The sequence below is a fragment of the Haemaphysalis longicornis genome, unplaced genomic scaffold, assembly GCF_048455015.1.
Source record: "Haemaphysalis longicornis isolate Haplotype H1 unplaced genomic scaffold, Haemaphysalis longicornis Haplotype H1 scaffold_9, whole genome shotgun sequence".
NCBI classification, from domain to species: domain Eukaryota; kingdom Metazoa; phylum Arthropoda; class Arachnida; order Ixodida; family Ixodidae; genus Haemaphysalis; species Haemaphysalis longicornis.
In genome coordinates, this window is record NW_027526460.1 from 95,754,638 (window position 1) to 95,777,457 (window position 22,820).

Here is a 22,820-nt window from a genome sequence, read left to right on the forward strand (position 1 = left end):
GGCACTCGATAAAAACTTTGTTGCTTTCAGCCGGCAAAAGACACAAATTAAGAAAGAGGCAGCTAACTTGTGCGAACAAATGAACCTGCTTCCCCTGCAAAAAAGCATTCGGATTGCAAAGATGGAAAGTTTAGAAACATTCTTTTCAGTTAAAACCCACAAGAAGGGGTTGCCCCTTAGGGCCATTAGGCAGTTTTAGAACAGGGGAAGCCGGCGTTGGGAGCCCCCAAGAAGTTAGGGGAACCCAAACGCAAGGCGCTCGCACACGGAGAGTTTTAGAAGAGGGGCACCCCCAACAGCCCGCAACCGGCTTGCGTTGCTCAGCTCGGCTCGGGTGATGGGAACTTTAGGCTTAGCGTCGTGGCGGAAATTTGATCGCCGCGAACTGTGCAACTGCGAATGACCATCCGTAACACAACTTTTCACCACACTATCATCCCCTTTCTCGCATGTGGAAGTGTATTTCAGCTATAACTGCCGTTTGAGCGATCGGTGACCAAGACATCTGCATTGCCTGTTTTGATGCTTCCGCGCAGGTAGCGCCATCTCTTGGCCTCTCCGCGCACCGTGCGCCGCGGCGATCGGTCGGATCGCCGAACGTCCGCGGCCGGTCAGTGTAGGCTTAGCATCGCGGCAATATCTGATCGCCGCTTTTAAAATAAGCCCTCACAACAATCCCTAGCACAATTTTTCACCACACTAACACCTACTTTCTCGCATGTGGAACTTAGCGATCAGATTGATTCAGAAGAGCAGCGACAAGCGCGGTTGCTACCGTGGTCTGCGCCGGTTCGAGCCGCTGAGTGTGCCAAGCTGGCAGGCGCGGCCGGCATGTGCGCGGACTGTTTCCGAAGGCAGAAAACGCTTGACGATTGCCTGCTTTCATCCATTTCTTGCGAACGACGCGCGGAATCTACAAATTCAGCTCAGCAATCGTCGTAGTTGATCGGGTGAGTCGAGGAATGAGCCGCAGGTTTCGCTTCAGCCATGGTCATGCACAGTCTCGCTGGCTGCGAGAGCGACGCAAGAACGCAAACTCCAGCTTTGGGGCGCCCGCTATTTCAGCAAAATAGCGTGCGCGCTAAACGCAAACCCAAAACACCAAGGACGGCTTGGGTTCTGCGCATGCGCAGTACGACGCCCCAAGACGCTTGGGGGCCCCAGAGCATTGGGGCCCCCTATTCTAAAACTCCCTATTGTTTCTGAGTGGGGTCATATGGCAGGGTGTTTTGTCTAAGTTTATTCAAAAGCATCTAAACAGCCTCTCCGTGGAAGACCCGTTTCGTATCCAAAATTCGCTGAAGCTAGTAGAAATTTTAGCACAATTGGGCAGCACTGGAGCTAACTTTGCCTTCTCTGTAGACGTTGAGGATTTATTTTATAGTGTTCCTCAAAAAGAAATGGTTGGCACAGTAAAACTTTAATTGAAGAAATGAACCAATCGCTTTCCAAAATGCTAGCGGGTTGTCTTTCAACGATTTAATGAATCTTTTAACATTTTACCTTGAATCCACCTGTGTCTCCTTTAATGACCAGTACTTTGTACAGAGGGATGGTGTGTGCATTGGTTCGTCTATTGCCCCTATGCTTTGCGAAATATTTTTAGCATACTGTGACAAACATATTGAAGCGTGCTTTGACCATAGTATCGTGAAGTGCTTTAGATATGTGGATGACTTCATAGGTTTTGTGAAAGAAGACAGCAGTCAGGACAGACAGCAAGTGGTAGAAAGAGTCTTAGGAATATTTAAAGGAGTTCTGACACTAAATTTCTCGCTTTCGGTTTTTATGCTGTAAAGAATACCTATTGGTCCAGTAATTACAAAAATTGGACCAAAAGCAGTCAGCCGCCAGCGTAGAATTAGTTATAATGCAATTATTCCAATCAGTGTCAAAGTCGCTCGTTGCGCACCAAATGGCCTTTCAAATGCAGGACGGGCAATTTGTCAAGGTTTTGTGGCCGCAAGAACTGTTGGTGCTAACATCAATCAAAAACCCGTGACGTCAGGGACGTTTGCCTCATTCTCTGCTACGATTGCACATGGTCGGCACTCGCCTGCGCAGTCGACATGTCGTCGAAATTGTCAGACTCGGATGAGTCGCTGCCACCCGACAGACAGGCAGGCAGACAGAACAACTTTATTTGGCCACAGCTGAGGTGATTAGGCCGGCGACGTCTTTGCTGTCGTCCGTTTTTTAATATCGCTGCAGCTCGAACCGGCGCAGACTATGGTAGCAACAGCTTGTCGCCACTCTTCCAATCAATTTGATTGTGGAAAAGAAGTTCCACATGTGAGAAAGATTTTAGTGTGGTGAAAAATTGTGGTAGGTATTGTTATCAGCGCTGAATTTAAAAGTGGCGATCAGATATTTGCCGCGATGCTAAGGCTACGCCGACCGGCAGCGGAGGTTCAGCGGTCCGACCCAGCACTGCCGGCCCAGCGATACGGCGAGCGACCGAAAGATGGCGCCACCTGCGTGGTAGTATCAAAACAGCTCACAGCAGATGTCTTTGTCACTGATCGTTCAAACGGCAATTATCGCCAAAATAAAGTTCCACGTGCGAAAAAGAGGATGATAATGTGGTGAAAAGTTGGGTTAGGGGTGGTCATTCGCAGCTGTACAGATAGCGGCGATCAAATATTCGCCATGATACTAAGCCTAAAGTTCCCAACAGCCGAGCTGACCCGGGCAACGCAAAAGCATTGCGGGGCTGGTGGGGATGCCCCTCACGAGCGTGTTGCGTTTGGGTTCCCGTAACTTCTTGGGGGCCCCCAACGCCAGCTTCCCCTATTCTAAAACTGCCTAATCGTTTTCACGTCGCTTTTACTGCAGCTACACTGTCAACGTCGAGCTCTGCAGGTAGCAGTCATCCGATAAGTGCAACGAGCAAATTCTGCTCGCTGGCTTGGGCGACAGTTTTTGCGGCCGCTACCGCGCACGAAGTCAGCCAACGTTTCGCGCTGCGCGTCGTCACGTGGAAAATAATGCATCTTGGCATCGTCCTCGATTTGCTCGGACAGCCTTCCACTGAGCAGTGCTTCACATTCCGCGAGCTTGCCATAGTAGAACTTTGGCAAGCTCAGCGACGCACACAGGCCGCTCAGATAAGACACCACGCAGTTTTCGGCACCCGTGCAAGGGAAACCGTGCGCTGGCCACTAACTGAAAAGTAAAGATGTCGAACACGCAAAGTGCGCAAAGTTTACAAGCATTTCTGACAGGAGTGCACTTACGCCTCTGGCTGAAATGAAGACCACCAACAACAGCAGCGCAGGCTGTTGTTTCCGGTTCCGGAAACGACTACACATATGACGTCACCTTGAACCGGCCAGACATGCGGGAACATGGAAAGAAAAAAAAGCCATGCATCGGAAGATGTTTCGTCACACCGATAGCGATTTCGCTAGTGCTGCCGATTTGTGGTAGCTCGTGGCCGGGACAATTAAAATCGATTTCCGATGCGATTCCAGCCTCGGATTGCTGCAAAAATTTCTGTGAGGCATCTGTACAAACTACTGAAGCCAATTATATCATTTTTTAGGTGTCAAAATTTAATGTTAGTACTCCTCTAAGAATTGTTCAAAAGGCATCAGGTTCACTCATGAAGAGCCACTGAATGGCAGCATACAGTTTTTAGAAGTGCACCTGCAGTTGCGTGATGAGCAGATATGGTGGGCATACCAACCCTGCTCTGTATAGCAGATTTTAAATTATAGTTCGGCACACTCGAAGGTGGTCAAGCGGAGTATAACGATGAACTATTTGCGTGGCTCCCTAGAGAAGTCATACCCGCACAGGGTAGCTAAAAGTATGGATGCGCAGGTGGCTCGCTTGATATGCCCTGGGATCCCTCAGGAGCTTGTTGCTTCTGTTGCTGAAAGCCTTAGCAAGAAGGTTAAGGCGGGTACCCATTCTCCAACAGGAGACGGCGCTAGCCAACTGAGGTTACAATGGGTAGCAGTACGGTATGTCCACCAGCTCATGCACTGCTTGAAAAAAGTGGGCAGAAAATGCAGTGTCAACGGACTGTCAACTGCTCCTGGGAAGCTGATGTGGATGTGCCCGGCTGTCAATGAGAATAAGAGGCAAGGCTACCCAAAAAAGCACACCACCATGTTTGTCACCTGCGAAGTTGGCATCATTTACAGCATTCCTTTGTCCTGCGGCAAATGCCATGTTGGACAGATGGGCACTGCTTAAATGACCGTCTGAGGGAGCACCGGGCAGCAGTGTCATCGCTTGCCGCGGGGGGCTACCTGGCCAACCATTGCAAACGGTGTCCTGGTTGTGTCCCAGCATTTGATGCCACACGTGGTTTAGGCAACGGGCGCGACCAAGTGAAAAGAGAGATTTGTGAGGCCTTCCATATTCACAGGGAGGCAGATGACTGTATCGGTGTGCATTCCATCGCTCTTACGGCAAAAGAGCTAAGCGTCTTACAAGGGCGCATGCGCGCGACGTAGCTTGGTAGTGTGGGGTGGCACGCATCTATGACTGTATGTTATTTCATTTCATTTGCAAGTTTTTTTCTTTTTAGCTTTGTCTGTTACCATTATCATATATTACGTGTCCCAAGTAAAGCTGTTCAGTTCAAGTCTAGCAATTGTCCTGTTTGCTTCTCTCTAGGTCCCTGTCTTTTTTCACCAGTAAAATGGTTGTAAGTCAACACCAACTAGCCCAACTTTCAACCTTAAGTGCTAATGATCATCAGTTCACGCCTGACAGCACTGTCCACACCTGAACCAGCTTGCTCATGTGATAAAGGCAAATCAAAAACTTTGTGTTGCATTTATACGGAGCTACAAAAAACGGTTTTGGCATCTCACTGGCCTCTGTCTTACTTTTTAGAACTTTACTGTCACTAAAGTTGACTAAAGTTTCTAGTTTTATGGTGCTGTCTCTGATTGCTTTTTTAATATTTTGGATGTTTAAACTTACAATTATGGTGAGCTTAAAGTCTCAGCTAAATTAAGCACCCATGTAAAGCAATGGTCACGTATCTAGTTTGCCAAAAACAGCGTTTTCATATTTTAATTTATATGAGACTAAATACCATATATACCGCCAACATTACTAAATACCACTGACAGCAAATACTGCTGTCAGGCACCTGACAGCAGTATTTACTTATTTACTTATTGTACTTATGCGTGCATTATTGAATAGAGGCCTTAGCAAAGTTATGCAATAAAATTTGTGCACATTGTAAGGGAACAATAATTTGAGAAAACAGAAAACACCATTGTCATAAAAAAAAATGACAAAGTACAGGTTAGCTTATGTTAATTACCGTATACCCTGTACAAAGTTACAAGGCAATGAGCATGTTAACGCTGAGGCAAGCATGTATAGGCTATTCTAACAGCCCGAGGAGATTAAAACAAGCAGAAAAAAGAGAAAAAAGTCCATCCCTGTAGGGATTTGAACCTAAATCTTTTTCTTGGGAACCGAGTACTGTATCCGTTGCTCCCCAAATGGAGGGATAACGCTCGCTGCGCCCCTAAACAATTCGACCCCTCTTAGAGACGATAGTCTTTCTTGGGCTACTTGAACACGAAAATTGTGATCTATGCCTGTCTTTCCGTCCATCTATCCGTCCATCCGTCCATCCAGCCCTCGATTCAGCCACCCCGCCAAAGTGAAACAGATGCTGCAGAATAGGTTTATATACCCACAGCCAAATTTAAACTGTTAAGCCTGGTGGCAATGCTCATACTTTTCAACATTGTTGAGCCAAAACAAAATATTATGCTTATCTGGGACATCAATACATAAGTGATATTCGCAGAGTTTTCTTTATTGAAAATACACAGATGTTTGATTTCATGAAAGCTCGTCCAGAAAAATACAAAAGCGGCTGCCCACGGTTTCCCTAGCGGCGTTTTAAGAAATCAAACAGCAACAGTAACGAAATGTTCCACTAGATAGTTTTTGTTCTCCACTTGAAACGCACGTGGAGTGGTAAGCTAGTGAGAAACTCTATGTAGGGTTCCTCGATTCACACGCGTCTCTGCCATACAGCAGCGCTGGCATCGAGACATTTGGCCTGGAGCAGTGGAAAGTGGAAAATTTGAATTTACTTGAGCAAAACGCTAGCGTGTTTATCTTGGGAGGAGCGAGATGGGAGAGGGACAGCATGAGAGGTGAGTAGGAAAGAGAAGGGGGGCATTGACGACTATCACCTTTCATCGACATTTGCAACGAAGTGACCAGATACGCACCCAGTTTTTTGCCTCGCTTTTAATACATGGGCCCTATGGGGCATTTGAGCCACTTTTCTTCTAGTCCAGTATACCCCGCCCTTGGGCTCAGCAGCACGACGCCTTGGCCACTGAGCCACCGCGGTGGGTTCCCTTGTCCATCTGTGTGCTGCAGGTACGCAGCTGACGACAGCTACGACCCCTACAAGAAGGCCGACATGCAGATGCGGGAACTGATACGGGGCTCCACCATTGTCCCCAAGAACCCAAGGACGGTGCCAGGGGTGCGCACCGGAGGCCTCAACAACAACAGCAGCAGCACCAATGGTAACGTCAGCGACTCAACCAGCTACACCAGCACCAACAGGTGGGTGTTGCGTCTCAAAGGCAGGACAATAAGGCCCCATTGATACCCACTAGTAACTGTTGCGTTGCTTTTTGCAGCAGTTACGGCGTGAAAGCTCCTCGGCTCTAGTTCAATCTTCATGTTCAGGTCGTCCTTGTTTTTATTGGAGAGTGCAATTGTGCCTGGCCCCCAGCAAAAATTTGTTCGCATGTGTGGGACATTCTTCCCCATAAAAGAATATTACACCGTCTGGATGTTCAGTCTCAAGTCTCGAGTTGGAATTCCCGTCTCCTCGAGTCTCAATTCAAGTCTCAAGTTGCCACTGCCTTTGTTGCTTAATTTGGCAGAGAGGTTGTTGAAAGGAAAATGACACTTTTGATGCTGCTTTTCTCCATGAAAAAAGTATCTGGAGGTGTAGAAAGTATTTTGTGAGTGGATTGGGGCCCTCTCAACTTTAATTAGAGCCATTTAATACATGCTTGATTCTCGCTTCGGTGTTCTCTTAGCAACAGTCTGGTGCATTCTAGAAAACCGTCATTAGCTTTGGGGTAGCGCTGCTGTTGCAGTGTACACTGCGGACACACTAGTGGCGTTCCAGTGTGGTGTGCACCGTTTGCAGACATCGGCACACTCTAGAAGCCTATTTTTTCTGAGGACGGCACATTCTGCTTGCCGCAGAGCTAGCAGATTCGAATCTCATTCTTGCCAGGCCAGAGTGCAAAAGCCAATGAACGATAGCGGCTGTGATCATGTGCTAATGACGTTCTACAAACCTGTCTCCACTTCTCCATACTGCTTCTGCTATCAAGCTTGGTCTTTTCGCAAGAATGTATTTCGATAAATGTCGCCTGGCACCTGCTCGAAAGAGCAAGGGATGCTAAGAGTAGCAGGTTTGTGACTTCCCTGAGGCGAGTTGGTGGTATGCTGTGTGGCCTTCGCTCATGGTCTAACCAGCACCGCTGTCAGCCAACGGTGCACTGGTACGGCAAGCTCATTGGTAGTGTATTCATACCTTAATGATCTCTTGTCACTAAAAAGGCAACCATGTTAGATAGCAATGTGCAAAAACAACAGATTCTTCTTGTAGTTCTCAACTACCAAGTGGTATTGCAGTAATAAAGCTGGTTTTGCAATAGTACGAGCTGTTTAAAACATATTCAAGGCTGAAGTATCTGGTGTAGTTGCGTGAACAATGCCCCTGTCCTTTTTCATTGTGAAATTTTTTGCTGCCCCATCCTTAGTGGCTCTGAGAACAAGCTGGATGAAGAGATGAACTACCTCAACTCGAAGTTCGCGGAGCTCTCAAGGCCAGGATTTGCTGGGGAGTTCACCAACAAGTGAGTGGAATGTGGCAGCGTCTTTCTAGTTGAGCCACTGTTGGCCATGTTGTTTCTAGTTGGCCATGGTGTTTCTATATTTTGTTGGCATGTCTGCTTCTTAAAACTGGTTGTGATTCCAGTGTGTGCTGTGGCGATCATTGCCCCACACATGGTATAGACTAGCGGTTCTTGCAAGGTCGCATGCGAAACCACTCATAATGTCCAAAAGGGGTGTGTTTAGCAGGTGTTCTGAAGGTGAAGGCAGAAAGGTATGCACTAAATGCACGCTCCTGGGGCAAGAACTTTGGCATCTTACTAAGCACCTTGAAAGAAAGATGACAAGCTCAACCTAAGGAACCTTGGAAAGACGATTAATAAGTGTTACAGTTATGGATACAAAAATGAGCATCGTGGAGTAGGTAACAAACTGGCGATCGTTGCAACAGAATATAAGAGATAGAGATTGGGAGTTCGGCATTCCTATAATGGGGTGACAAGCAAGCACAAGTAGTGTACTAGACGCAGAGAGTGTGGATAAGAAGTGAAGAAAAGCAGGGTACCAGCTGTAAGAATAACGTAAAGCTTGGGCTGCAAGTGTTTGAGTGAGTGACATTTGAAGAGGAGTGGTCTCTGTCATGATGTGGATAGAGGATGGCTGTTAGTGGTGACGGTGATGTAGTCTTAGTGTGATATCTTTGGTTCAGGAGTTGCTGCCTTTTTGCTGAAATTACAGGCAGTGAAATGAAATATTTAATAAAAGCCTGTTTTCAGGGGGGAAGTGACTTATAGAATGGTGCAACTTAAACATTAGAAAATGTGATACCGTATTTACCAACGTCTAACATGCTCCCATATCTCCGTTAACAGAATAAACAAACCTGCAAGCCCTATTTCTAGTGGGCACGTTTTCGTAAGACTTAGAAAAGATGTGCACTATTGCATATTTTTAGGTGAGAACAAACTGTTTTCTCACCCAAACTTCACTCACTATTGCTCTCGGGCAGCTCGTTCTTACGCTTCGATCACATCATCTTGTTTTCTGTGCTATCTATGGCATTACAAACTGCAAAGTTCTTGAATGCCTTCTCAACATACTGCAAGGGTGAGACAGCTGCGCATATTGCGCGGTTTTGATACAAATTTGTTTTCCTGCGCCAGGCTGCTCCAAATGCTTGAAAATTTCGAAAATTGCGCCAAACTGCTCCAAAGCAGTCTGAGAGCAAAAGATTTTAACGCTACCGTCAGTTTCAGCGGGAAAAAAGGCTTACCTGCGGCATACTTTTCCAGCATCTCCAGGGTGATGCTGTTTGTAAAGGTTTAATTAATAGATCATTCAATAAAAAGAGCATAAAATTGTCCCCGAGATAGTTTTTTGGAAAGTCTCAATGTCGGTTTGCACATGTTATATTCTGTTAGTTTTTAAAATTTTCCCATCGAAAACCATTGCAAAGACCCATAGAAAAAATACTTATGTGTACTGAAGCGGCCAATTACTTGTGCAAGGTGATGAAAAAATGGCAATTTTAGGAGCGCCGTATCCATGCTCTGGAACGACATTACTGGGCGCCGCCATCTTGGTGTGGTGAAGATTGGAAAACATGGCCGCCGGGCGAAGCAGTTGCTCGTGGTTTAGGCAGAGTGCGCTTCGTCGACTTCTGCTGTGGTTTTGGTTATGGAGGTGGTTGGGTTTACATTTAGTCGTTTGATCTGTTGCGGGACTCGAAAGACGGGAGTTCATCAAAAACAACGTGGCACCCGTGGCCCGCGAATTCGCCGTGTTTCGGCCTTCATTGTGAGGCCGGTGCGTTCTTGAAGCGAAATTTCGGACTCATTGCGGTGTTATAAAACGCTGAGTTATTGCTGCCTTCGACAGCGAGCTTGCGAGCCGCGGGAATAGGACGATCGACACTGCATAAGTGGCGGCGCGGTTCAGGCTACATCGCCGGAAAATGTTGCAACAGTGTCCAATAGCGGAACGGGCTATTATTGCACGCTAGTAGTAATGGTTCATCTATCTGAAGTGAAATTTAATGCCAAAAGGGAGGTGGCTAAACATAGCAACGTTACTCAAATTACGATCGTAGTGAACGTGCACCTTTGGTATTGAAATGGGAGGGCTTGTGGGGTGCTACGACTGTCACTTCGTTTTGCGCAACTTTTGCCGTGGCGAGTCTACACTTGTACGTTAAGCCGAGTTTGGGATTAGAAAAACAATAATTTCGACATTCACATGATAATAAAAGTGCTTTACGATTGCTAAGTTTTTCAATTCGATATTTTCAACGGACCTCCACTCTATCCATGCATAGAGGCTAAGAATTTAAAAGTGGTTTGTAAAAAGGTAGTCCAGTTCGTACCTTGGGATACTCTGGTAGAAAAAAACTTTATTGAAAGGCTGTTTCAGTGTTATGTACGTTCAAAACCGATTAAAGAGTTCACTTTTCCCCCTCGAGTAGCCAAAAATTTGATTTTTTAGGCTCCTAAAGTGACATAATAAATGTCGTTCTTCTGCTCCCAAATCTGACTGGGCTGTCTCACCCCTGATACTGCTTGATCCAACTCCAAACCAGGCTTCAGCAACCCACCTCTCTATCCTTGTCCTCATCTTTTGCGCAAACTTATTCCTTCGTACGTCATGAACCAACTAACCAGCAATCAAGTCCTACTAAGCCACCTGACTGTTCCCTTGATTGAGGCACATCAGTGCTTGCCACTTTCTCCCACGCATAGTGTAACAAGCTATTGTAGTAGTGGACACGACAGGCCTTTGTGGCCACTGATTTTATTCCCGGCAAGATAAATGGATCGGGCAATGGCAGCACTGTACCCAATTGCAAGTGGCTTCTGCGATGCAGAAAGTGAAGCAAAAGTGGGCTCCCGTGGTTACGAGCAATACTGGAGCTGCCATTACTGCATAATGGTGATGACAATGGGTAGTTAAAGAGATCTCTCTTTTTCTGTCTGTCTGCCTGTTTGGTACAGAGAAAGGGAGGAAGAGGGAGAGAGGGTGGAGGAGGGAGGAAGAGTGAGATAGAGTTTTTGTAGCAGGTGCTTAGTTAGACCTTAAGCCAGGCTCTATTAGTCAGAACCCAGCACTAACTAGTAACACAAAGACTTCACATGATTGTAAGACCTGCTCACCTTCCCCATATAACGTATGCATAAAAGGCAACCATGCACCCACAAAAATGTAAATTTTGTCGACAGTAAGCATAGAACCAACATCAAGCTCCTTCCCCAGTGCAGTGCATTTCTTTCAGTTGCACCACCCACAGAGGGTTGAGAACTCCACTCGCATGACCTGTAATTTTCGTCAAGTAATTGTTCTTCTTCATTCCCCCAAAGCTGGGCCAAGCGGATGACGGAGAACGCGGCGCTGTCCGTCCACGACCACGAGCCTCCTGTGAGCAGCAGTGGCAGTGACGGCTCGCTACAGGGCCTCGGGCTGGACCCCAAAGTTCCTTACCGGTGCCACCAGTGCGGCACCATGTACCCAGTCTCCGTGGCCAAGTTTTGCTGCGAATGCGGCGCCCGGAGGCTCGGATTCATCAGCCTTTATCCGGCCCAGTGACAGGGCCTGTCGAGCGTAGCACAGGCTAGGTAGCACTGCTCTTTATAAGGGAAGTGTCAGTCATGGAGATTGAATGTGGTCAGTGGCGTATCCCAATTTGTACGTCCCCGAGGGGGATTTGACAAACAGTGAAATCTGGCATCAAGCGAACACTGTGTAAACACTGGTGTCGGCTATGTCTCCGGAGGTTTGGGGGAAGAAGCGGAGCTGTTGCGTTTGGACGGGTGTGGGTGCGATTCCTTCCGCAAAGAATCAGTAGTGTCCCGCATCAGATTATATTGAGCGGGAGTGGAGCGGAAGTACCGCTCACAGATTAGGTCAGAAGAGATTTTTATACTCATAGAGGAGAGAAAATGTGGTGAGGGTGAGGGAAAGAGAGATCTAAAAATTCCTTGCGCTCTATGGCCACCTGCTGAAAATGGAGTCTCAGAGCCCCTCTGCAGAGCTATTTTGGTATTGGCCAGCACCAATTGTGAGCAGTGTGACCACATGCCTAATTGCTGCTGAAGATCCTGCTTCCCCTCAGTGCAGGTAATACAGCATCGTCAGCAGTCACTTGCGCATAATACGCACCAGTAAAAGCGCCGAATACATGCTGTTTAAATACTCTTTAGCCGTGTGGGTACGCATCTCAAAGGCTTCTTGAAACTTGTGAGCGTGAGATCAGGGTAAACAGACCTAGACGCTCACGGCTTTCGCTTACACCCCTGCTCCACTGTCGCTTCTTCTGTTCGCAAACACAATGTTTGTCAATATAAAGTTGAGCTCGCTTCTAATGAACGCTCACTAATTATGAACGATGGCAGCATGATTGTGACAGTTGGCGATAGGGTAAGGCCTGTTAGGGACCCCCTTATAAGCAGTCAATGTGATGTGACCGTCAGGGTCATTACAAGTGGACTCAGCTGTATTTGACGTGAGCGATACATGGATCCTACTAGATCAAAGTCCATTGGCAACCATGTGACCTGAGGCTGGAAACTGATCTACAATTTTTTCAGTTTGGGAGTAGGTGAGCATTGTTCTAATATGCATGTGTACCAACTATTACTTGCTTCAGAAGCACAAGTGAGTGATGCATGATGGTAGGTGCGACTGTGTTCGTAGTAGACGTGGGTGTGTCTGGTCCGGACGGTTTTTGAATGTGTCTGGTTTTTGCTGTTAACGTGTTGGACAACTGGATTTTTTTCTTGGATAAGTTAACCCTGTGACCGATTCATCTGTCACTGCTGGAAGCATGGTCTCGATATGCACCTTGTTGCGCATGTTACATGAATGGGATGTGAATTCAGCATTGGAACTGAGCCCCTCCGTTGAGGTGAGCCATGTATGACGATGTTGAGGGGCGAGTGTGAGTTTTGGAATCTCCGTCAGTATGTTTGCACTATGTTTGCACACTCGTCGCATTTCCTTAAAGTGCTTAATACTTTCACAGTGAGACAGTTCAGGGGATTCTTGACGGTCCCTTGGCATCTGACTAAAATTGTTTGTCTTTGTGCAAATTCCGTATTGACGACCAGATGTGCACACTTCCGTCCATCTCAATAGGAGTGCAGTGCGATATGACGAAACAATGGGCTGGGCCTCTAAAAATCTTGCTTTTAGCCATATCCAAAGCCACTATTTTTTAGTCAGTGCCTTGCTTCTGCCATCAGCATGGATAAGCTAAAGTAGGCATACCTGTCTCTTGGTAGTATGCTTGTGTACAGTCCAGAACCGTTTTTCGCTCATGGAACGTTTGTTTTAATTAATGTGAACTTGTTTCTGTTTTAAAATACATTACTTCTCAGCTTACATGTTGGCATGCCCCCTCTTTCAGGAGCTTAAGCTTTTGCCTGTAATTTTGTCTATCTTGTATACAATAATTAATTTATTAAAACAACAGATTTAAGAGAGGCCTCAATTTGGAAATGCTTTGCAACAGCTGAGTCTGTAAAAGCCCCCTGAAGTGTTATCATGGATGAAAACAGCTTATTATTTTAGTGCATAACTTGACAGTTCATATGCATGCTACATATTCAAAATATGGTGTCTGTGCCGTGTGGTTCTGCAATATTAGTAGCTTGTCTTTGCTTGTAAAGTATCTTATCCCTTGCAAGTACAGGATAGAAATGTCCTTATACGTAATTTTTGCTTTGAGTTACAGCGTTCCTTACAGCTTTGCGTTTGCATGCCATGATTGTTTTTATAGCCATAATACCCCACTATCATGTGGCTTTTCCACACTGCTTAGAAGTTTTGACTGTGCTGCTGTAATTTAATGCTGAATATCGCATTTCTTCGTACTCTACTAGAAGCTTTTACTCTCATCAAAACTGCTAACGCGTGTGCTTGAACTAAATTCCATTTTCTAAGAGCAGTTGCTAGTCATGTTTTTTTTGTTGTTTTCGCATGCTGTTGGAGTTGTGGATGAGCTCTCTTGTCAGTACATTTCCACTTTCACGGTGTTGGATACCATTCAACTTTTTTTCCGTGGCGGTTGGCATATTTGCAGATAGCACATTCTTAGACAACCCACAATGTTTGTAATTGCACAATATGACCTTTCCTTGCAGATGTTTGCCTATGAGCAAATAATTACCATTTGCATGCTATCTGTATGTCACACTTAACTCATTATCTTCATTATTAAATGTTTACCGCACATTCTTAACAGTTTGCTTTAACAGGTGCGTATAAAACTTGCCGAAAACAAGTAAACGTGTAACTCGGTGTTTGTTATCGAAGGTGATACGTTTGTAGATAGCGCGAGTTCCTTATGGCCTGTGCCAGTTTATCATTGTTACCAGCTAGTATTTGCTTGCATTGTGCATGTAGTATTACTTGATGTGACATTATGGGAGCTGGTCTTGTACTCTCAACTCAGTGACCACAGTGTACTTTTTTTTTCGCTTGTTAGATGCCGTTTGTACTCAGTGTTGATCATTCCATGCAAAGTATGTTTGGTCCATGGCAGCTGGTTGAAAAGAGGCACATGTTTGTCGGTGTACGTGCTTTCACATACAGTGTACGGAACAAGTGGGTTGTTAGACACGGAGCACAAGCCGTCTCTCCTGCATGCAGCGTTTTAGTTCTATGCACTTCCGCTAGCCTTACTGTGCACATATATACTCCCTTAAACTCCCGCATTTCTAGCAGGCCTTGAAACGTGGAATCTTTTTCGAGTAAGTTTAACAGATGTTAAATTGTTCTGCAAGACATCAGAGGAAACAAAATGTGCAGTTTGAACAGTTTTTCTTTTTCTTTCAGGCGAGTATGTCAGGTTTCAAGTTACACCAACTATTACACACACATGGAGCATCACGCACACTCAGCCTCTGTTGAAAAATTAGCTTTAATCCAGAAAAAGGAGGTTTTTTTTTTTTTTTTTTCTAGAAGGAGAAACTGAGGCCACACATAACAACACACATCACAGCATACCGGCACAGCCTTTTAAATATTCCCTCCTAATACAAGAATTCAGACAAAGTGCGCATCTTTTTTCATGCTTACAGTTTTACACAACCTGTAAAACAGTGGCTGTTAAGAGAGAGTTTTAGCATAGTGGCTAGCATATGCTATGCTACCAGCGGCGGGTGCTGGGACCCGACTGGGATGCGCGAACACGGCGAAGCGGGCATCGGAACGAATGCGCACATGACCAGTCGAGTACCGGTACTCGCCGCTGGTAGCGCAGCGTATGCTAGTCACTATGCTAAAACTCTTTGATAACTCTGTCATCATTTCTAGCATATCGAAACTTTTTGTGTTGCGCACGACGTTTAAAGCCACGAATAAAAGGAAGGCTGATGGCAAAAAAAAAAAAAAAAAGCAGAGCCCCAGTCTAAGGTATTTTTGTTCTTACATATTGTTTGCTTGGGTTTTGATTTTGATTTGGGGGCGGCAGAAAGTTAGATGGGTAGATGAGATCAAGAAGTTTGCAGGGGTAAATTGTCGTGGTTAGCACAGGACCGGGATAATTGGAAATCTATGGGAGAGGCCTTTGCCCTGCAGTGGGCAAAGGCTGCTTAGGCTGCTTTTAGGCTGCTGCTGCTGCTGCCGATGATGATGATGATTTGTAGATGATGCTTCATTCCGCCAACTGGAGTTGTGTAAAAAAAGTCACTCCTTGGTTGTACAGTCTGTGGCTGAAGCATTGTGAAACGTGGATTTTCATTCATAAACAATTCACAACCGACATTTCTTACAGAGTGCAGAATACCACTTTAAATGCAATCACACTGAAATAATCTAGGAGGACCATTGTACATTAAAAAAAAAAAAGACTTCTGACTCAAAAAACTCAAAATTGCACAAATGTCAACTCGTGCTGTCTTCACCGGATCAAAGGAGCAAAAAGTCCTTTGTAGCAATTTCTCAGAACAGTGTCAGTAATTTTCAAACAGGCCCCTACATGATTCTGAATGTATTTAAGTGCAGGTTCTGTACGGCTGAGGAAATGAAATGCTGTTTGCAAAGTGACTCCATGCCAAGTGGCAAGAGCAGTTTGAAAGAGGGACACCTTGTGAGTTGTGCAGACACATGCTTGAGTGACAGTGCGTGCATTAAAGTAACCCTGATCCAGCTGTCTAGCAAGAAATTTACTCACACACAAGACAGTGAAACCTTGTCTTTGACTTGCTCTTTTCATTTAAAACTTGCCCTATGAGCTGTCCACACGCTTTTGCAAAGGACTTGCTTCGCAGCTCCCTCACTTTTGTTGAAATATCCGTTCTTCGTTGATGTGCTGCCTGTTTTGCCTCCTTGTTTTTGGCTTGTAAGAAAAGTGTATGTTATGCACTGGCCTCATGCAGTAATGAATTCAACAAAAACTTGATTTTTCCGCCGCTGTGGCTCAGTGGCTAAGGCGGGCTGCTAAGCCCAGTAATGCGGGCTCAATCCCAGCTGTGGTGGCCGCTTTTTCTGATGGAAGTTAAAAATGAAAACGCCCATCCATCGAGATTTCAGGCACACACTAAAGATCCCCAGGTGCTCTAAATTATTAATCCATAGCCCTCCACTACAGCACACCTCATAACCCAGATTTAGCTCCAGATTCGACGTGCGAAATTCCCACACTTAATTTGCGTTTGTTTTTTTTTTTTTTTTTCGCGGGAATTGCGCCTGCCTTCTTTCTTGTCCACCCTCTTCCCAATTCTTTGTTCTACCTTTCTAAAACCAAGTTCTAGTGAATAGATCAAGCACTCAATGTGTTCAGAGTTTCGATCAGAAAATATCCTAAAATTCGCTCATATCCTAACTGCCTTGTTTGGTAACACAGTAAGTAGTTGGTTGACTCATTTAATTGTTGAGCTAGTTACCAGCGAACTTAATTATTGCCTGCCAGGTTTCATCGCAATCCACACTACCAGAACAACTTTTTTTTTTTTTTTCACACGACATAGGCATTGCACTTATCATTTTTAGCTTGTCCAGAAAGGGGGCTTGATGCATCTGATGTCAACTTCAAGCTAGGTGAGAAAGTGTTCTTTTAGTTGCTTATCAATAGCAACGGGCATTACTGAATTACTAACTTTCGTAGTTTCTAAAAGACCAAAAAAGACCAAAGCAGGGCAAAAAAGACTTTTTATCATCTTTGTCGAGGTCTCGATTCCCTGAGCGTGTTCACCTCTTTGTTCCCATTCAAGCACCAACCCCGTTTGTGTAAGTTATCATAGCATAGTGTCTGCTACGAATACCGCTGTGTATATGCCATATAACCAGTGATGCAGTGCATAGATGTTCTGCAAAATGTTAATGCTGTTTTCCCAAGTTTGGCGTTGCCTTTGATTTTTGACTGTTGCCTGTGTTATTTGTTTGTTATCATGCCTGTAATAACGAGATGTAGCATCATCAAAGTGTCATGACAGGCCTGGTGCCAGCTCATGCTGATGTGCCTCACGCGTGCCATTGTCGAGGAGTACTGGTCATTGGCCATTAACTGGCAACGATCGCTCATTGACCTCTGCTGACAAGTGGACGATCACGGTGTGAACAGAAATGGAAATAAACCTGACGATAATTTCTGCAATTTTGTCGTTTTCAGGTGCATGCAGTGAACTTCAGTGCTTTAAGGTGTGAGTGAAATGGGCTGGAGGAGCTTGAGTTGAAAACAAGATTGGGCACATTGATAGGAATTGAACTCGGGGCTTTTAGAATGCAATACCAGCACACATCCCATACGACACAATGGCTCGATGGCACTATACTCGGTGACAACTTAAGAACGGCACCGGAAGTTGCCGCTGTGCCTTATCACCCTAGCCGGATGTTTCTCCGCGCGACGCAAGTAGGACGTTACTGGGAATATTTTAAACATGGCGTGAGCCGTTCCCGTGATTTTTTGGACTTAATATGCTTATAAACGACTCCAGTGACGACAAATAAACTGCGTGAGACAAGGCAGACGATATCACGCATTCATAGCAAACCCCTTTCAAAACGCGCGCGCACTGACATCGCAGGTCCGGCGCTTTGGCGGAGTGATACACTACATGAGGTGGTGCCGTTCTTGAGTTGTAACCGACTATAGCTGATGAAAGGCAGACCTAGTGGATGTCTTGTCGCCTTCTTTTAGAAACGTGTGTCATTCACGAGTAATTTCAGCATGCTAATTACAGAAGTGGCAATTAAGCGAGTGAAAAAGTATGTTTCTGCCAAATGCCTTCTTTGCTTGGCGTACAACGTAACACCATCGTACAGCATCCAATGGAACCTGTGATTGCACGACACTGCCTCAACAGATGGTGTGTCAGCAGTATCAAGTAGAAGGCAAATACGAACATGGATATGTGCCAGCCCATCGTTAGGCCTAAAATTATATGAACAGGTACTTGCAGCTTGGCATACGAGTCTGATGTTAGGCTTTCCAGCTAGGTCTAACATGGGTGGCTGGCCAAAGCTTTCAGTCATAGTAACTGAGATTGAAGTAAGAAAAGATTAAAAGGTAAAATGATGATGATGATGGGAGGACACGTCATTTCAGCACGACCTGCGCCATCTTCGCTCACTCTTCACTACCACGCGCTCCCACGCGCTTTGCGGGGTGCACCGCCGCCCTAGCTGGCGCTGCGACCGCCTTGCGCGCGCGTCTTCCTTGAATGCACACTGGACATAGAGCTTGCAATGCCATCATACGAACCTGTAGAGTGAAAGAAAGCAGAGGAGGAGAATGTCGAGAAATTGGGAGGGGAGGGCGGTTCGCCGTGGCGGCACGACCACTCTTCGAGAGAGAGAGAGAGAAAATGACATTTATTTGTGTCCGGCGTGCAGGGGCGGGTCAGGCCACGCTAGAGTTCCTGTATATAACTCCCGCAGGGAGCTAAGAGTTGCGCGACCCTTTTCCACGCGCCGCCGTGATTGCGACACTCCGGTTATCCATGCCGCGCAGAGAAGCCCCCACTACGGCTGCGCCGCAGCCGCCGACGCGGGCGGCACCACGCCCGCCCAAGAACAGCAGCAGCAGAAGCGTGAGGCGCCGCCGACCGAAGCGCCCCACCGCGCGTCGGCCGCCGTCGGAAGCGTGGCGGCGAGGCTCCTTCACTCGCGACGGGCGGCTTTCCCGCAGCAATCCGGATAACAAAGATGGCGGTTGGTCGCGCAACTCTTAGCTCCCTGCGGGAGCTATATACAGGAACTCTAGGCCACGCAGGGCTTCACCGCCCCCTATCGGGAGGCTAGACCTCGGGGAACTCTAGGCCAGTGCTCCAGCTTTGGCTACTTGGCGAGCCCGCTTGCTCCCGCTAGGGGATGGAGGGTCTCCCGTTCGCGCCTGCTGGGCAAGGGCGTACTCGAGCCGCTGGACGGCGATGAGCTGTTCCTTCGGGTTGGAGGAACTAACGTAGTCCACCATGTCCGGTGGCAGTGGGTCCGACACTGCACTGTAGTCACTCGCACCACACCCCCACATAATGTGGGCCAGAGTTGCAGGTTCGTCCGCGCACACACTGCACAGCACTTCCCCGTAGAGTTCGGGACACATGTGTCGAGCCAGGGCCGGTGTGAGGACTGTCCTCGTCTGCAATTGTTGTAGCAGCACCCCCTCTCTTCTGTTCAATCTTGGGTGGGGCGGGGGTAGTTGCGCCCTTTCCACTCTATGCCAGGCCAGGACCTCGCTGTAGTTGAGAATGGGCTCCATGTCAGGGGCGCTCTCCACCGCAATCTGAGAGGCGAGGCGGTGGGGCGCCGCACGGCGCGCGAGCTCTCGTGCGACGGCGTCCGCCTTCTCGTTGCGGTTGGCAACACCCCCGGCGATGGGTCCTACATGAGCCGGGAACCACCTTATGTGCGTTGTAGTCTCTTTGTGCTTGGGGAGGATGCGGGCTGCCACCACTCCCACCTTGCCTCTGGAGTAGTTGGTGATTGCCATTTGCGAGTCGCTCAGTACCGTTCGGGCCTCGTCGCCGCCGCACAGAGCTAGGGCGATAGCGGCCTCTTCCGCCTGCTCGGCATTGGTGGCTTGGAGGCTGCACGCGTTGACTGTGTTTCCGTCCGCAGCGCGAATTACCACTGCCACGAAGTGCTGTGGTCTTTCCGGCATCTGAGCGACGCCGACGTACATAGCCGTGCGGTCGTTTTCGTAGGTCTCGGCCAGCGCTCTGGCCCTGGCCTGTCTGCGCTCTTTGTCCCTCTGCGGATGCATGTTGCGCGGGAGCGGCGAGGTGTGTGCGGAGGAGGGGACAGTATGCTGTGCCCGCACGAGACGCTCGACGGCGCGACGCTGGGCGAAAACGTGAGGGGGGCGTGCGCGTGACGATGATGTGCGTTCGCTTCCTAAAACGCAGTTCGTGGTCCCTACCTGAGACGCACTTCACGCCGCCGACGCAGAGGCTCACCGTCGTTTTAAGAGAATTCCTACGAGTGAGTGCTGCCTCCGCGCACTGCAGCATTCGAGTGAGTGCTGAGCAATGAGCGAGGCAACCGGTTGTATGCTTCGTCAGCTGCTGCAGCTAAACGGGCTGCTCGAGCGGAAGCTGCAGAGCACCGCCGACGCCAGAACCAAGAGGGAGTGCTGAACAATGAGCGAGGCAACCGGTGCCAGAGTCAAAACAGCTAAACAGCTGCGGCCAAATTTCGCATTAAGCCCGGAATACATGGAGCGTTTATGCGACGAATAGTCGACGAACTTCGCCCGGCGGCGTCCGCTGGACGCCCGGCGGCGGAAAAACATCGTCCGCCGCCGATCTAGCCGGGGCAGAAAAAGTTCGTCGCCGTCGACGGCAGCGGCAAAGCGTTGCCAAACATGGCGGCGCCCTCTCCGCCCGCTTCACAGCGATAACAGCTTCGTCGCTAATCCCTCAATGCGATATCGTGTTCTAAACCGTTTACTTCGAATTAAATTTGTCTACTCTTGCCCTCACATCAATTTTCAAGCGACAAATAGCCTTCTTTTTTCAGATAGAAGGGCGTTTTTCTAGCTGTTAAGCCTGACGCAGTAGCGTTTGTCGTCGTCATAGCAACGGTCTCGCGAGATGTGGCGAGACAAAAACGATAAAAAGTTCTTCTACACAACATTTTACGCCTTTCTAGGGGGTTTTGCAACTAAAAAACAATAATAATAGTCTTGACGGCTTTTTTTGTTTCTCCTGTGTTTCACTTCAATGTATTTGCCTCGTCTAGCCACACTGACAGCAGCGCAGCGGCGAGGCGGCGGCCCGACGAACATTCAGCGTCGTGACGCGGCTGGTCTTCCGCCGCGCGAACTTCGTCGTGAAAGATCGCTTCATGTATTCTAGCCTTTAGGGAGTATCATAATCGCCAGCCAATTTTTTTTTTTTTTTTTGTAGTTGGCCGGAAGCACCCTGAAAATTCCTGTGTTCGAAAGTAACTATCCAGCGAATGTTCTGCATTGTGTAAATGTTTTGAATTTTTAAAATGATTACAAACTGACCCCGCTTGGAATTCTACGAAATTTCGCTTCGTAGCTAGGGTGCGCTATACTCTGAAGTGGCGCCCGTATGCATGGTCGGGCAGATTTGCTACATCCTGCAGCTGTTCCCCTGTGCCGGTCACGCTGCATTTATCCCATGGAGTGGGAAGCGATGCATGCATACAATAGCAGCGACAGCGTTTTCCCCGGGGGGTCTTCCGGGGGTTGCGCACCGTCGCAACGCTCCGCCACGAAAACAGCTCACCGGCGCCTTGCCAGAGATCGTGTGGTATGCCACGCGCTGACATCGGGAATGAACGTTGATAGTGCGTTTTTTAAAGTGGTCATGAAGACAACATACAACTTCGTTCAGATTGGAAGAACTAGCTTTTGACAACTCACACAGCTGCATTCCAGCCACGAAAGACGTAATTGATAGCGAAGCTCTTTAGCAAATCGTAATTTTTCGGGTACGCAGTTAAAAATACCAAGAAATTGCCTGCGTGCACGTGAGCGCGGGCCTCGCGGCGACCGCCCAGCAGTTAACAAAAACAAGAAAAAATTCCCCGCATTTCCCCGAGGGGAAGAATGTGAAAGTGCGAATGCACGAGTTGAATTTGCGCGGTTCGGTAATGTTCGCGAAAGAGAGATCACACACACAACTACAAAGAAAGAAAGATGCATTTATTCACAGACACCTATTTGTGTTGTCGTTGTACTTGATTGCTAGAGCGGATCTCAGCTTTGAAATTTCGTGTCAGTACTCCTTTAAGCAGGTGCATTAGCCCTTCTCACGCCCGATTCTTGGCCAATCCCCCACGTGGGTATGTGCCATGTCAGCGTCCAGGCAGCGCGCGCCCATCTCCCCCCGTTGCCAAGGAAGACGAGGAGATTCCTGGCCAATCCCCCACGTGGGTATGTGCTAAGTCAGCGGCCAGGCTGCGCGCGCCCATCTCCACGTGCGCGGACATCGCCGGTGGACGCAGGTTCAGGGTCGCTTAAGAAGTGCATTGCACTTAAAATGCCTAGCGCTTGTGTGTGCGTGCCTCGCGACGACCGCACAGCGTCCCCTGCGCACGTTCGTCAAGCCAAGCATACCCACCTAAAGGGATTGGCCAAGATGGCGGCGACCGCCCGGAAGAAAAAGAAAAAACCAAGAAAATGCCTAGCGCTCATGTGTACGCGCCTCGTAAACGTGGCGACCGCCCAGCGTCATCGGCGCACGTTTGCAAGCTAAGCATACCCACTTTGGAGATTGGCGAAGATTGTAAAAAAAAAAAAAAAAACTCAACCACCCTCCTGGGACCAGACCCCTTACCGTCAGCGACAGCTCCTTCCCATACCGACTGCGACAAAAAATACCACCACCTCGAAGAAAAACTGACTCAAACACAAGCCTCAATTTACGGCCACCCACGACCGGCCGGTCGTGCGGCCACCATTCAATTCACCATCGTGACGACCGTTACCTTTACGGCCACCATTGAATCCACCATCGCGACCGTTACCGAAACCGTCGCCCGCCTCCTTGAAC

The 22,820-nt window shown here is 47.7% G+C and overlaps 1 protein-coding gene across 7 annotated transcripts in view; it reads left to right on the forward strand.

Annotated features, from left to right (window-relative positions):
• LOC144151691 (uncharacterized) overlaps window positions 1-17,449 on the forward strand; it is a 30,027-nt gene extending 12,578 nt beyond the window's left edge. For all 7 annotated transcript variants that reach the window (XM_077682808.1, XM_077682813.1, XM_077682811.1 and 4 more), the window contains 3 exons: window positions 6,379-6,570; window positions 7,791-7,886; window positions 11,214-17,449. In XM_077682808.1, coding sequence (XP_077538934.1) covers window positions 6,379-6,570; window positions 7,791-7,886; window positions 11,214-11,439 — 514 coding nt within the window. In that variant the 3' untranslated portion in view covers window positions 11,440-17,449. The remainder of the gene's footprint in view (window positions 1-6,378; window positions 6,571-7,790; window positions 7,887-11,213) is intronic.
• The last annotated feature ends 5,371 nt before the right edge of the window (window positions 17,450-22,820 follow it).